The sequence below is a fragment of the Petaurus breviceps genome, unplaced genomic scaffold (assembly GCF_028583685.1).
Source record: "Petaurus breviceps papuanus isolate PSGF00001 unplaced genomic scaffold, PetGlider_PUasm1.0 178, whole genome shotgun sequence".
NCBI lineage: Eukaryota > Metazoa > Chordata > Mammalia > Diprotodontia > Petauridae > Petaurus > Petaurus breviceps.
In genome coordinates, this window is record NW_027185777.1 from 2538438 (window position 1) to 2552487 (window position 14050).

General features: G+C 43.4%; 1 protein-coding gene across 1 annotated transcript; it reads right to left on the bottom strand.

Annotated features, from left to right (window-relative positions):
• Positions 1–6178: 6178 nt before the first annotated feature.
• On the bottom strand, positions 6179–9932 carry FZD1 (frizzled class receptor 1). The gene has a single exon (XM_069086179.1). It carries the CDS (start codon positions 9930–9932, stop codon positions 8058–8060), a length of 1875 nt encoding a protein of 624 aa, XP_068942280.1. The 3' UTR covers positions 6179–8057.
• Positions 9933–14050: the final 4118 nt, after the last annotated feature.

The following is a 14050-nucleotide window of genomic DNA, read 5'->3' on the forward strand; positions in this document are numbered from 1 at the left end:
CTTTCTTTCTTTCTTTCTTTCTTTCTTTCTTTCTTTCTTTCTTTCTTCCTTCCTCTTGTTCCTCCTTTTCCTCCCTCCTTTCCTTTCCTCCTTCCCTTCCTTTCTTCCCTACCTTCTTTTCCTTTCTTCTCTCCTCCCCTCCCCCTTTTTTTCTCCCTCAATCCCTTTCTTTTCCCTCTATCCCTTTCTCTCTCTTCTTTTCTTTTCTTTCTTTCTTTCTTTTTTCTTTCTTTCTTTTCTTTCCTTCCTTCTTTCCTTCCTTTCTCTTTCTTTCTTTCTTTCTTTCTTCCTTTCTCTCTCCTTCCCTTACTTTTCTTCCTTCTTTTTTCATTCTTTTCTTTCTTCCTTTTTCTTTTTCTCTTTCCCTCTCCCATCCTCCTTTCCCTTTTCCTTTCTTTTCTTTCTTCTCTCTCTTTACATTTCCTTCCCTTCCTTTTCTCTTTCTTCTCTTTCTCTCTTTCCCTCTCCCTTCTTCTCTCTCTCACTTCCTCTCTTTCCTTCTTCCCTCTCTCCTTCTCCTCCTCCTCCTCCTCCTCCTCCTCCTCCTTCTTCTTCTTCTTCTTCTTCTTCTTCTTCTTCTTCTTCTTCTTCTTCTTCTTCTTCTTCTTCTTCTTCTTCTTTTCTCTCTCTCTCTCTCTCTCTCTCTCTCTCTCTCTCTCTCTCTCTCTCTCTCTCTCTCTCTCTCTCTCTTTCTCTCTCTCTCTCTCTCTGTCTTTTTCTCCCTCTCCCTGTCTTTTTCTCCCTCTCCCTCACCTTACCCAGGCTATAAAAGCAATACCACTCACAGGTTCAATACCAATAACAATCCACACTGATGCTTTAACCTACTCCATTTTCCTAAGTTGGACCTGTTTGCGTTTTCTTAGGCAACTGGCTGGCCTCTAGTTCTGGCCACTTGCCATATTAGTACTGGACTTAGCCCTACTGTAGCTCAGAGGTCCCAAATTCAAACAGTTCACTAGCCTCAGCCTCCCCAGGGATTATAGGCCAAACACTCAACCATTCTAGTTGAACTTTGATAAATAATTTTCTCTTGGCCTCAGTTTTCTTATTTGTAATTTGAAGGTATTGGGCTAGGTAAAATCAGGTTTTTTTTTTCCTTAAGGTTAGTGACCTTGCTTCTTAAAACATTTTTAATAACTGTACTTAAATATAATTGGTTTCCTTTATAATCCTCTGTATTTCATTTTATGCATTTGAAAACATTATCATGAGAAAATGTCACAAGCCTGCCAAAAGAGTCCATGACAAAAGATTAAGAACTCCTGTCCTAGATGGTCCCTTCTAGCATTCAAATTTGATGCTTCTATGAATTAATAACTCCAGTTATATGCTTCATTTTCCTTCACTTGGTATAAACATTTATCTTTTGAAAAATTATGGAAATTCAACCTTCAGATCTCTAAGAGGAAATGTCCATATTTCATCAGTCACTAAAACAGAGGTTAAATCTGCCTATTCATAAGCTTGTGGCTTCACCTGAGCTTCCTGCCACATTCTATTACACCAAAATTAATTAAAGCCAAACAAAGGGATGAGATCTTTGATTCCATCTTGCTACAACATGGGATGTTGTCTTTGAGCCTTTCCTTGGCATTACATTACAACTGGTTATTTATAAAGTTCCTACTCTGTGCCTGCACTGCCCCATTGTAAAATGAATTCCTTTTTGGTTTGTCAATAACTGTTGTTCAGGCATTTTCAATGATGTCTGATTTTTCAACAACCCTTTTTGGGGTTCTCTTGCAGAGATACTGGAGTAGTCTGTCATTTCATGCTCCAGCTTATTTTACAAATGAGGAAACTGAGGCAGACATGGTTAAGTGACTTGCCTAGGGTCACACAGCCAGGAAGTGTCTGAGGCTGTATTTGAACTCATTTGAACTGACTATGCCACCTACAGCCTAACTCCCAGGCTGCAAGGATAAAATGAGAAAGTATGAAGCATACTGCAAACCTTAAAACACTATATAAATACTAGAGCTAGGGGGTGTAGTAGATAGAACACTGAGTTTAGAATCAGGAAGACTCTTCCTGAGCTCAAATCCGGCCTCAAACACTTCCTAGCTGTGTGACCCTGGGCAAGTCACTTAACCCTATTTGCCTCAGTTCCTCATCTGTAAAAAGAGCTGGAGAAGGAAATGGCAAATGATTCCAGTATCTTTCCCAAGAAAAACCCAAATGGAGTCATGGAGAGTTGGACACAACTGAACAATAAAACTGATTGTATCTCTATCGCTTAATAAAATATATTTAATGACTGCTTAATAAATGCTTGTTGATGTTGCTTTCTTGGGCCATCTTACTGACATTGGTAAATCTGTCAAAGGGAGATAGAGGTAAAATTCAAATCAACACCTTTTGCTTCTTCTTCCCAGTTTTAGGAAAGGACCTGGTAAGGGAAGGAGTTAGAACAACAGTGGAACCTTTTGGTGACTCTGGACTACTCCTCACCTTATAGGTCTTACTGTATGTCTCCCCAGGTCATGCCCTGTGATTTGACCTGTGGATAACTGAATCCATGTACTGATAAGCCATCATAATGAGGTTCTCTTGGATTGTGAAAATGAAGGGTTCAAACATTTGCTTCCCATTGTACAGTCACTGCCCTCAATGATCTTAGGTAATTGGATGCATCATTCTAAAATGTTTCTTCTTAGATATAAATTAGAGAGACCCCACACATACTTTCCCCCTCCAAAAAAAAAGTCCTAATTCACAGAAGAAAAACTATACCACTTAAACACGACAATAGTCCTTGACATTTTGAAACTTCCAACTAAGCCTTCAAGTCGATTTGACTTCCAGGCACTTGGATGCTGGGATTGTGAGGAAGAATCTACTCCAAGGGCAAGAGAACACTTTGTTTCACTGTACATCATTTAAGCAAGGGCACACTGCTGATTTGAAAGGAAGCAGAGGCTACATTTTGTCTACGGGGAGAATTTGAAGTTATTCCCCTGCAAATTTAATTCAAACAGGTGTGGAGATCTGAAACATGGAGATAGCCACAGATTAGAGGATAACACTTGATTTCTAAAAAGGAAAGGAAGGGAAAGAAAAGACAGGTCACACTGAACTATTTCAAAGCATTGCTGCTCATTCTTTTTTAATGTGTTAATCACTGCATTGCTATGAATATACGTTTTAAGACCTGTTGTGTAGAGAAATATTCTTGAGATCGTTATCATTTGATATGTACAGAACATCTGTTTATTGATGCCTGTAATTTTAAAAACTTAAATTTTCTCTAAACTGATTGCCAAGAATATGGAGATTTTGAAGAAATGCAATCTACAGGCTAGAAGAGGTGCATATGTATGCTTTTAAGAGACATTTTCTATCTGATAACTGCTACAGGCAATGCATTAAAGTGGCCTTTCAAAAATAATCCAAACGGTACTACTTTGAAATATGCTGCTATCTTAGAACAGAATCATCTGAAAATGAAAACAATAATTTATGAATATTCTCTACTGGGAAATCAGAAACAAAACTGGAGTTTGTTTGCTTTTCTAAATAATTGAAGTTAAATATGTCCTTGGCTGGTAGAGCTGATTATGACCTTCAGAGTATTTACTTTTAAAAAAAAAAATGTACAATCACCCTAATCAAAATCATACTGAAGAAATTAAATTTTGTTACTCAGCCATGTTAAAGCCCTAATTTTAAAAAATGTATTTCCTTATTTATAATATGTACAGGAGTGGCCATATGTTCAAAGACCATAATGCACCATTTTTAGGGAGAAATTGGTTACCACTTCTTGTAGTGTGCCCTATAAAAATCAGTCCAGAGGTTGTCTGCAGCTTAATCAACAAAGTGACATCTTATCCAACTGGAAGGGGTTGCAACTTGGCATAGCCATGTATCAAAGGGCATAAAAAAGCTACAAGAAAATACCCACCCAAAGTTAGTGGAAATCCTAAATCATGTTGGACCAAAACTAGAATCACAACTCAGTTGATGCATGGGATACAGTTACATAGTTTGTAACTTTAAATGCCAAGGCTATACTAGCCCCCAAATGGACTATAATTCTGCAGTGTATCTATAATGTTATGCCATTGGCTTTAATTGATTGCACATTCATGGCACAAAAGCTGGCCTACAGTCAATTACATTGGTTAGAAAAAAAAAATAAAAGTAGAGCAGCTATGGTTAAGAGAAAATCTTTTTGTAGACAGCATATATTCAGCCAGAGGCACATGGTGTCAGTGGAACTGATCTGAAATCACACTTAAGTACTAACATGGCTTGTCTTTAGTTATTATTTTAAATAGTTGCCCATCATTCACTCCTCCATAGCTAAATGCCAAAAATCTTTCAGAAGAGTGCAGAAGGATGTAAGGGTCTACCATTGCTCACTGGAGACAAAAGAAGCAGTAATACATAAACTGTTTGACGAGTGATTGCCACAGAGTTAACTGCAAGATCTGCTTCAGCCCCTGCCTATCTATCCATCTTACAGGGGCTGATCTGGGGACTACTCTCTCAAATTAAGAATATGACCCTAGGGGGCTACAAAATGTAAGTGTATTAAATATTTGTTTTTCTTTCAAAAGCATCAGAGGGTTTGTTTTACTGCATATATACACACTCATCCCAATAGCTAAATCAAGGAAGCTGGGGGTAGGAGAAGAAATTACTCTAATTGACAGTTATTAATAACAAGAGAACAAGTTAAATCATATAAAAAATAAGGATTGTCAGGGGAACACCAACATGGCCCAATAGTCACCGTGACACCATTGTCAATGGTTCTATGGTCTTTGAGGCACCATAGATTGGCAATTGATATAAAAGCACCTATTTTTTTTTTACTTTCAGTATTAAATTACTTGAACTTCAATAACAGAGCTTGGTGGTGATTTTAAAAGATCTTCTACAAGTATTTAAATCTAGCTGCTTGTAAAACCATTCTGCATCAAACCATCCTGACACCCAGGCTAAGTAGCATCCTAACATTTATTCCTCATATAAAATGTGGGGGAACTTTTCAGAAATAAATAAGTCAGGACTTCAAAGCAGATTTTTGGAAATTGCCTCCTGGAATTACTCTTTTTGCTATTGTTTAGAACTGTTGATTTTTCTATGTCTTTACAGAAGGACTTTTCAAATAGCTACTTTATTTACTTAGAGCAATTTAATAAGGGTGGGGGAGAAGTATATGTGAATTACAATACAAATGTTACCTAAAATTTTAGGCTATGGATACTTACTTTTCCCAACAGGGAAAATATTTTCAATTTCCCTAAAGACTGAATAACAAAAAGCAGTTGTTTTAATTCCTTTATAACCAAAACATAATTGAAATATATAGTTTTCATTTTAGCCCACTGTGATTGATCAAAAACATTGCAATGTAAATATATGTCACAAAAGTATTGAATCTATAGAGTAACAGGGTTTTTTTTCTTTCTTCTTTTAAACAAAGCTATTCTAGATTTTAAAACTTCCATCATTTTGTGTATAGTTTAGATGATAAATCTGTCCTCATTTCCATATTATAAAATGATCAGTAACCTCTGTATGTGTATATTAAACTAAAAAAGAGGCTCAAAAGCTCTTTAACAAAAAAAATCAAAACTCTTTGAGTCAATCATATAAATAATTCTGTGGGAGACTGCAATAAAGGTTCCTTGGAAGAGAGAAATTTGAGAGCTTCAAAAGCTTTCCATCTAATTAAAAAAGTTATAAATTTAACTGCAGTATAAAATGTTTCAAACCACATTTCATTGATTGTTTCTGAATATTCGGAACTGGAGAGAGAAGTTAATCTTATAAATATTATGACAAAGGTAATTGATAAAATACAAAGTACTAAAAAATATTCATGTAAATCTGTTCATAGTAGGGCTTTTTTTGTTTTCATAATGAAATCATAAGCTCTCTGGACAACATCCTTACAAACTTCTATTTCCTTTTTTTATAAAAACAGCTCTTTTCTTGAGTTCAATGATATCAACCACAACAGAGATCCTGAATGTGATCACCATAGCTCTTTGGACAGACAGATTTATTTGATCCAGCCTAACTGTTAAAAGTAGCAAACCTGTTTCATGAATCCTTGGGCTGAATTTCTCATACAGTGGGGACTGGCTTATGAGACCCTTATAAAATGTAAAGACAGCAGACAATACAAGCTGTATTCCTGTGAGGCACAAAGACCATAGCATTTTATACAAAACCTCAATTTTTTATTTGCGAAATTAAAAATATGGTATTTGATATATATAAACTTCTATTCCTCTATAAATATAGATGATTTTGTGATAGTGAACAGAATAAATGCATACCAAATTTTTTTAAAAGAAAGAAATCTTTGCATTTTAGGGTTATGACAGCCACAGATGAATTTAGGATCTTATTAAGTACAGGCTTTAAGATATAATCTGAAAGTTTAAAACAATGCTATCCAGATAGCTGCATTTCACCTCCTTTCCTTCCACACAAACTCACAAAAAAATATGATCTGATTGTATTTTTTTTTTGCATGTATAAATCTGTGGGGGAGGAGAAACACCCAAGATTTTGAGGTGGCAGAACCTGGGCCCCTTTTCTCTCATTGTATGCAATATCATTTTATTGAGGGAATAAACCCATCAATCACTGATACTCCTTAGCCTCCAGAACCTTCTCAGGTTCCTCATCAGAGGAAGGGGCTGTCTCTCCTCCATTCCCCACCCAGGACTCTTCAGTCTTAGTTTCTTAATAGCAAGAATGGGTTAACAATGTACAGCATTTTGTTTGTTTCCTTAAAGAATCCTGCAATTATAATACTAATTATCAATTGGCTCGTAAATCGATTTCAAAAAGTGACTATAGCAATACACTGTGAGAAAGCCCATTTTCCTGAACCCCTTAAGTTTTCTGATCCTGTTTATACTTTGTTGTCCTGTTAATGACAATAAATATCAATTTTCCAATAAAGATTTCCAGGTGATCTCAACTGTTTTGTTTACAGAAGAGTAGAATATAAACACTTAAGCTGTCTCAATTCAGGAGGCAGACTGCCAAGAATGAGTCTACAATTGAAATTAACATTTTCAAACCACCATCTTCAGTCTCTTCCAACCCACACAAAGTGTGATGCCTCTTCTAAAAGCTCAGTCACCACATTTTTTTTCCATGAGGTTGGCCAAATCTATTTCAGATTTTACACACTCAGGGAAAAAAAATGAGTTCATCCATGAAAAAGTAGACTGGAAAACAAGCTTGGAATTTACATCCTATTCACCCTCAAACCAGGTTAAGTGCCTGGGAATGAGAAGTGGGTTGTGGTGGAAGGCTGAAGACTGTCAGCACCCACATCTGCCAGGTCCCTGGTGAGCTTTGAGCACAGTTCACATAGAAAATTCAGGTTTATAAAATAAAAAGACAAGGCTTCAGAATCTGCCCCCAGGGGAGGGTGGAATTGGGCCTGGCAGGACTCCCAGTGCAGGGTTTGGAAGGCTGGAAGAGATCTGAGTTCCCCCACCCCACTTCAGAAAGGGGGAGTGGGGTCAGAGGGAAAGGAGGGGAGAGTTGTCAGACATGGAAACAAAATCAAGACTTCTCTGCTCAACCCTGAGCAGATGGCTCTGAAAAAACCTGTGTGAAGGAGGGAGATGGTTTTTCCCCCTTTTCTTTTTGGAATACTTGTAGGAAAAAAAAAAACCCGAGGAAGAAAATCTGGGAATGGTTAAAAATCCCTAAATAATTAAAAATGTGATTTTTCATCATTTAAATACAAATATACTTACAAAAATCTTACACAGGCTATTTACAATCATAAAACCATAAAGTCTTGGTACCAGAGAGTGAGGTGTCCGTATTCAGTATGTCCCAAATCTTAGTTAAGTACCCTTGTTTGCTTGCTTCCAGGGACGGTTCTAGAGATCTGAAGGGTTTTTTGTTTTTTAAAATGTGTATGAGAGGAAGCATGGCTGAAAAGAGCCAGAGTCAAACAAGAGGAATGAATGCCATGGAGCCACCTTTTCAGAGATGGGAAAGCAGAGGAAACTGGAAATGGCTTTTTGTTGGAGTTGTGTGCCTGTGGGATGGATGTTTCTCTCTCAAACTGTGGTTTCCCCCTGTTTGCTGTTGGTAAGTCTGGTATAGAACTTTCTCCAAGAGTTGAGGGTCTTGCCCGACCAGATCCAGAACCCAGAGGTGATACCCACAATCAATGTCATGAGGTACTTGATCATGAAGACAGTGAAATCAGGGGTCATGGGTGGGTGGGGAGGGGCCCCCCCACCGCCCTGGTGGTGAGGGCAAGGGATGGCATAGCTCTTGCAGCTCTGGGCCACCCAGCTGCGCTCCCACTGTTCTCGGAAGGCTTGCTCGTAAAAGTAGCAGGCGATGACGATGGTGGCAGGCACGGTGTAGAGGACGCTGAAGACTCCTATACGGACCATGAGCTTCTCCAGCTTCTCGGTTTTGGTGCCATCATGCTTCATGATGGTGCGGATGCGGAAGAGGGACACGAAGCCGGCCAGGAGAAAGGAGGTGCCGATGAAGAGATAAACAAAGAGGGGCGCCAGCACGAAGCCCCTCAGAGCATCCACGTTGTTCAGCCCCACAAAGCACACCCCACTGAGGATATCTCCATCCACCTGCCCCAGCGCCAGGATGGTGATGGTCTTGATGGCTGGCACCGCCCAGGCTGCCAGGTGGAAGTACTGCGAGTTGGCCTCGATGGCCTCGTGGCCCCACTTCATCCCCGCTGCCAGGAACCAGGTGAGGGAGAGGATCACCCACCATATGGAGCTGGCCATGCTGAAGAAATACAGCATCATGAAGAGAATGGTGCAGCCCTCCTTCTTGGTGCCCTGGGCCACCGTGCGCGCCCCGTCCTCGGCAAACTTTTCATTGCAGACCACCCGGTCCTCCAGCAGGAAGCCGGCGATGTAGGCCACGGCCACCGCCGTGTAGCAACCCGAGAGGAAGATGATGGGCCGCTCCGGGTAGCTGAACCTCCGCATGTCCACCAGGTACGTGAGCACCGTGAAGAGCGTGGAGGCGCAGCACAGCACGGACCAGATGCCGATCCAGGTGCGCGAGAAGCGCAGCTCCTCCGGGCCGAAGTACATGAGTCCGTACACCTTGGTGGGCTCGCAAGGCGCGCCGCAGTCCTTCTCCCCCAGGAAGTGGTAGTTGAGGTAGGAGGGCACCTTCAGCGCCCGCGGGCAGGAGAACTTGCCCCGCTCCGGGGCCGAGGCGCCCCCGCCGCCCCCGCCGCGGCCCCCCGCGCCCCCTCCGCTGCCGTGCTGCGGGTTGCTGGTCCAGAACTCGGGGAGCAGCGAGGGCGTCGGGGTGCCCTTGTCCGACGTGTTCTGGCCCACGCAGAGCTCGCCGGCGCCGTGCACCGGGAACTTCTCGCAGCGGAGCGTGTCGGGCCACTGGAAGCCGAACTTGTTCATGAGCGCCTCGCAGCCCTGGCGGGCCCGCTCGCAGAGCGAGCGGCAGGGCGGCAGCGCCTGCTCCAGCACGGTGCACACGGGCGCGTACATGGAGCACAGGAAGAACTTGAGCTCGGCCGAGCACTGCACCTTCACCAGCGGGTAGAACTGGTGCACCTCGAGCCCGGCGTCCTCCTGGTTGGTGTGGCCCAGCAGGTTGGGCATGATGGTCTGGTTGTAGGCGATGTCGGTGCACAGCGGGATGGAGATGGGCTGGCAGTAGCCGTGGTCCGGGATGGAGATGCCGCGCTCACCGTGGTACTGCTGCGCCTGCGGCTGCTGCCCGCCCGCCGGCGCCGGCGGCTGCTGCCCGGGCCCCGGTCCCTGCCCGGCCGCTTGCGCGCGGGCCCCCGACGGCAGCCCCGGCGGCAGCAGCAGCAGCAGCAGCAGCAGGGGCAGCGGCGGCGGCGGCCCCCGGAGCGCCGCGCAAAGTTGCCGGCGCCGGCCGCCGGCCGCCGCCGCCCTGGGCGCCCCGCGCTCAGCCATACTTTCTCGGCCCCGTCCCGGGCGCCGCTCCGCCCCAGCTGCTGCCGGCTTCCCCGCGGCGGCCGCTGCCCTCGTCGTCCCGCGCTCGCTCCGCGTCCCGCAGCCGGCGCCGCCGCCGCGGAGACGGGCGATTCATGAAGCGCCGGCGGGGGGCGAGCGGCGGGCGGCCCCGAGTGCCGGCTGGTCCGGCGGGCGCTGCCGCTGGGCGGGCGGCGCAGCTCCGGCGTCCCGGGCCCCGGCGAGAGCGCACCTCTGCCTCCGCCTCCGCCTCCGCCTCCGCCGCCGCCGCCTGACCATTTGTGTCAATCCCTCAACTGGGCTCCCTCTCCCTCTCCCCGACCGGTTTCCAGGCGCCCCGGAGTCTGTCTTTCACTCGGAGGGAGGAGCCTTGAAACCGACGCGGAACTTGTGGGCTAAGGGATCGTCACCCAATCGCTGTACCCGCTTCCCGGCGAAAAGGAGCTGGCCGCAGTCTACTCTCCAGCCGCGGTGGGGGCCGGGGGGGGGGGGGCGGGGAGAGGAGAGTTGGTGCTGGGGAGAGCCGAGCTCCGGCACAAAGAGTGGGGCTTGCTCTGCGGCGGGACAGGCTTGATTGCTTTTGCTTTAGCCAAAGAAAGAGCCAGGACACGCAGGAGAATAGTCCCATATGTTGTTGGGAAGAATGAATAGGAGTTGGCAGACCAGGAGACTCTCCTTTTCTTTCCTTTTCTTCGTTTTCATGTTTAAAAATTCTGCTCTTCACGGTGGTTACAACGTAGCAAATAGGGAACAGCCCTCAGAAAAGCTGCTTCTGAATGAAGGGGCTAGTCGCGTTGAAGCTTGTGTCTGTCAAAGTTTTCAGTGAATCGAATTCTCGAGCCATTCTTTGCACTTGGGAGCCTGGGCTCCACAGACCTTGCGTGGCTGTTCTGCGGGCAATGCCTCGTTTTTGTGAACCAGAAGGGAGAGTTATCCCCGGGTTCTGATTATCTGAGCGACAGTAAACATAAGATCTTTTTTGGGGGGACGGAAATCAAATAAGTGAAAGTCCATGGCTCCCACCTTCCTCCTCCTTTCATTAAGTCAGAAACAGAAGCTAAGAAAACTATCCCTGAATTTTTTAGGGCAGAGGTTCTTAACCAGGGGTCTTTGAAGGTGGTTTTTTTTCCCTTAAATTTTGATCCCTGTATTTCATTATAAATGGTTCCCTTTGTGATCCTATGTATTTAAAAACATTATTCTGAGACAGGATGCATAAGCTTTAGCAGACTGCCAAAGGGATCCAGGGCACAAAAAAGGTTAAGAACCCCTGCTTTAGAGGAATTGGAGAATTCGGTATCTGGCTGAAGCCTCTTGAAATTGGGGCGGTCTTTTCTTGAAGACCTCCAAATCTGCCAGATTGGGAGTGGCTGTTGTTTATAGCTTCAGGCCAGTCGTGCCCAGCCTTGGACTGCCCTGGCCTGTGAACAACTGAAATTTTTTGAGGTGCCACCGGTTCCCGAGAACAGAGAAAAAAGAACAATATGCTGGCTTAGGGAATGCTTGTGAAAATACCCAAAACTCTGGAGAGACCCAGGAGTTTGGGTCTTCTTGACCACTGACTTGTTTTGAGACTACTGTACTGTGACCAGCTTCCAGTCACCTTGAAATCTACCTAAAGGGGGGGAGGAGGGCAGAATGGAATTATAAAACCCCCTTGTAATTATGAACCGAAATAGTGTGTTTATGCTAGACCATTCTGGTTTTTTTCATCCCTGTGATTATTTCATTGTTGAAATTCCCTTCAGCAATGCAGATCAAGCAACTCTCCTGGACATTATAGTCCTCGAGCATTGCCAGCATCCCCTAGATTGTAAGGGATTTGGCCAGGGCTTCCACAGTTAGTATACTAGAACACACATTTTCCTGCCTCCAGAGCTGCTGTCAGGTTACCTCTTGCCAGACCTACATACCTGTGGGTTTTTAATCTCCTATGTAAATTTTTGCTTGGTGATATTTTAACCAAGTGGCACAAACATGTAAATCCACCCCATTACCTTTTAATTTTATGAAATAAAAGACTGGAAGATTTTTTTGCCAGGTTTTGTCTCCTTATCTACAGCCATCTTTCAGTAGCTATTTTCTAAAGTCTCCAGTTAGTAATCCTGCTACTATTATTTACAGTTCTATAGAGTTAATTTCCTTCTTGCAAAAAAAAAAAATCCTTCTTGTCAAGACAATGTTTCTAAAGAAAATGCCCATCCATCTGTAGCTCATTTCATGAAATGATATCTGTCCATAACCAGTAGGGGTCAAAGGAGTTAAAGCAGATGAAGCCTTTGGGATCTTGGTGTATCTTTTTCATGCCTGATCTTCCTTTCTAATGCTTCTGTATTGTCTAAGGCTCACCCATGACTTCCTTCCTAATATTTCTTGTTGATAGTAATCATGGTATAATGGCTACATATGCAGACTGTATGACCCTGGACAAGTCACTAACCTCTTAATGCAGTACCAACCTCACCTGGGAGTTCTCTATTCCAAAAAAATTGCAGATCCAGTCTCCTCCTTCTATGTTGTGGCCCCTCTGGCCTAGGAAAAAAGAAAACCTCAACTGCCGTACTTATTAGCCATGTGGCCATGTGGAAATCATTCAACTTCACAGAACCTCAGTTTTCCTATTTATAAAATGGAGATGATAATACTTTTGCAGCCAACCTCACTAAGGTGTTGTGAAGTGATGGAAATGTGAGATATCATCAATATCATTATTTATCATATTATTATTTCCTACTCCAAATCAAAATTTACCTTGTTCCATATTCTAAATGCCTCAAAGCTCTGCTAAATGACTCACCAATAATCACTTGTTAATTTCTGATAGTGGATAGTGGCTTCATGTTAGCCTTCCACATAATAGTTTCTTTTTAATAGTTATCTTCAGGGCTCCCAAAGGAGTGAGTAATATGAGGATTTCCACCAAACTGTTTAATGGCCAGGACCAATGTTGAGAGTGGAGTCCTACCCTTCAAGCAATGTGGGGGGAGGTGACCTATGAGAGCTGGTTAGCTGGTGTTGTAGCCAAACTCTCCTGTGCTGCTAGGACATGGTTTTTCTACACGTAGCCTCCCCAACTTTCTCTGTAAAACAGGTTCGGATGTTTTGAAGAGAAGCTGTAGGAGGCTGGGAATTCTGGGATTCTTATGCCTCCAAAGTAGGGCTGTATACATGCTGAAGATTTTACTAGATGTGAGACCATTGTTAAGATCCCAATTTCCTCATCTGTAAAATGAATGAGCTGGGCTACGTGACCTATAAGATCTTTTCCAGTTATCAATCTATGATCCTTCAAGTCTCCATGTTATAGCTTAATGTTTTCCCCACTCTGCATCATACCTCCAAATTGGGCGACACTAGCATACTTCCTGCAGCAAAGCACATATTCCCCTCTCCTGCTGGTTCTCTATACAAATGAACAATTGCATATTCCCTTACTTCCCTTTTCACCCTCCACATCAGTAGTAAAAAGTTTGTAGGGCCAATCATGGTACTGTAGATTATTTTTCTTAACTTTCTTTAACTTAACTCTTATTTTTTTTTTTAGCAATTTGGATAAAGACAGGTGGCATATTCATCAAATTTATGAATGCTACAAAGTTGGAAGGGATAGTTTAAACTTTCTGGATGACAGAATCAACATCCAAAAATATCTTGATAGCCCAGAGCATTGGATTGAATCTAAGAAGATTAAATTCATAAGAAATAAATGTAAAGTCTTTTACTTTGGTACAAGAAATCAACTTTGTAAGTACAAGGTTATGAAGGCAAGGTTAGATTGGTTTGTCTGAAATAAAAATTTGAGAGTTTCAGTGGATTGTAAGCTCATTGTAAATCAGCAGTATGATGTAGTAGCCCAAAAGGCTAATGGGTTCTTGGACTGCATGAGAGAAATAGGAAAGAGTAAGGAGGTGATAACCCCACTGCACTCTGCCCTTATCAGATCTTTTCTGGAAGATTCTGTTCAGTCCTAGGTGCTCCAGTTTAAGACAATGATAAGCTTGGGGTGGCCAGGTAGCACAGCGAGTAAGAACACCAGCCCCAGAGTCAGGATGACCTGGGATCGCATCCGGGCTCAGACACTTTGCACCCACCCAGAAACA

Coding starts and splice junctions, on each gene's coding strand:
- FZD1 (XM_069086179.1), bottom strand. CDS start 9,932: ATGGCTGAGCGCGGGGCGCCCAGGGCGGCGGCGGCCGGCGGCCGGCGC.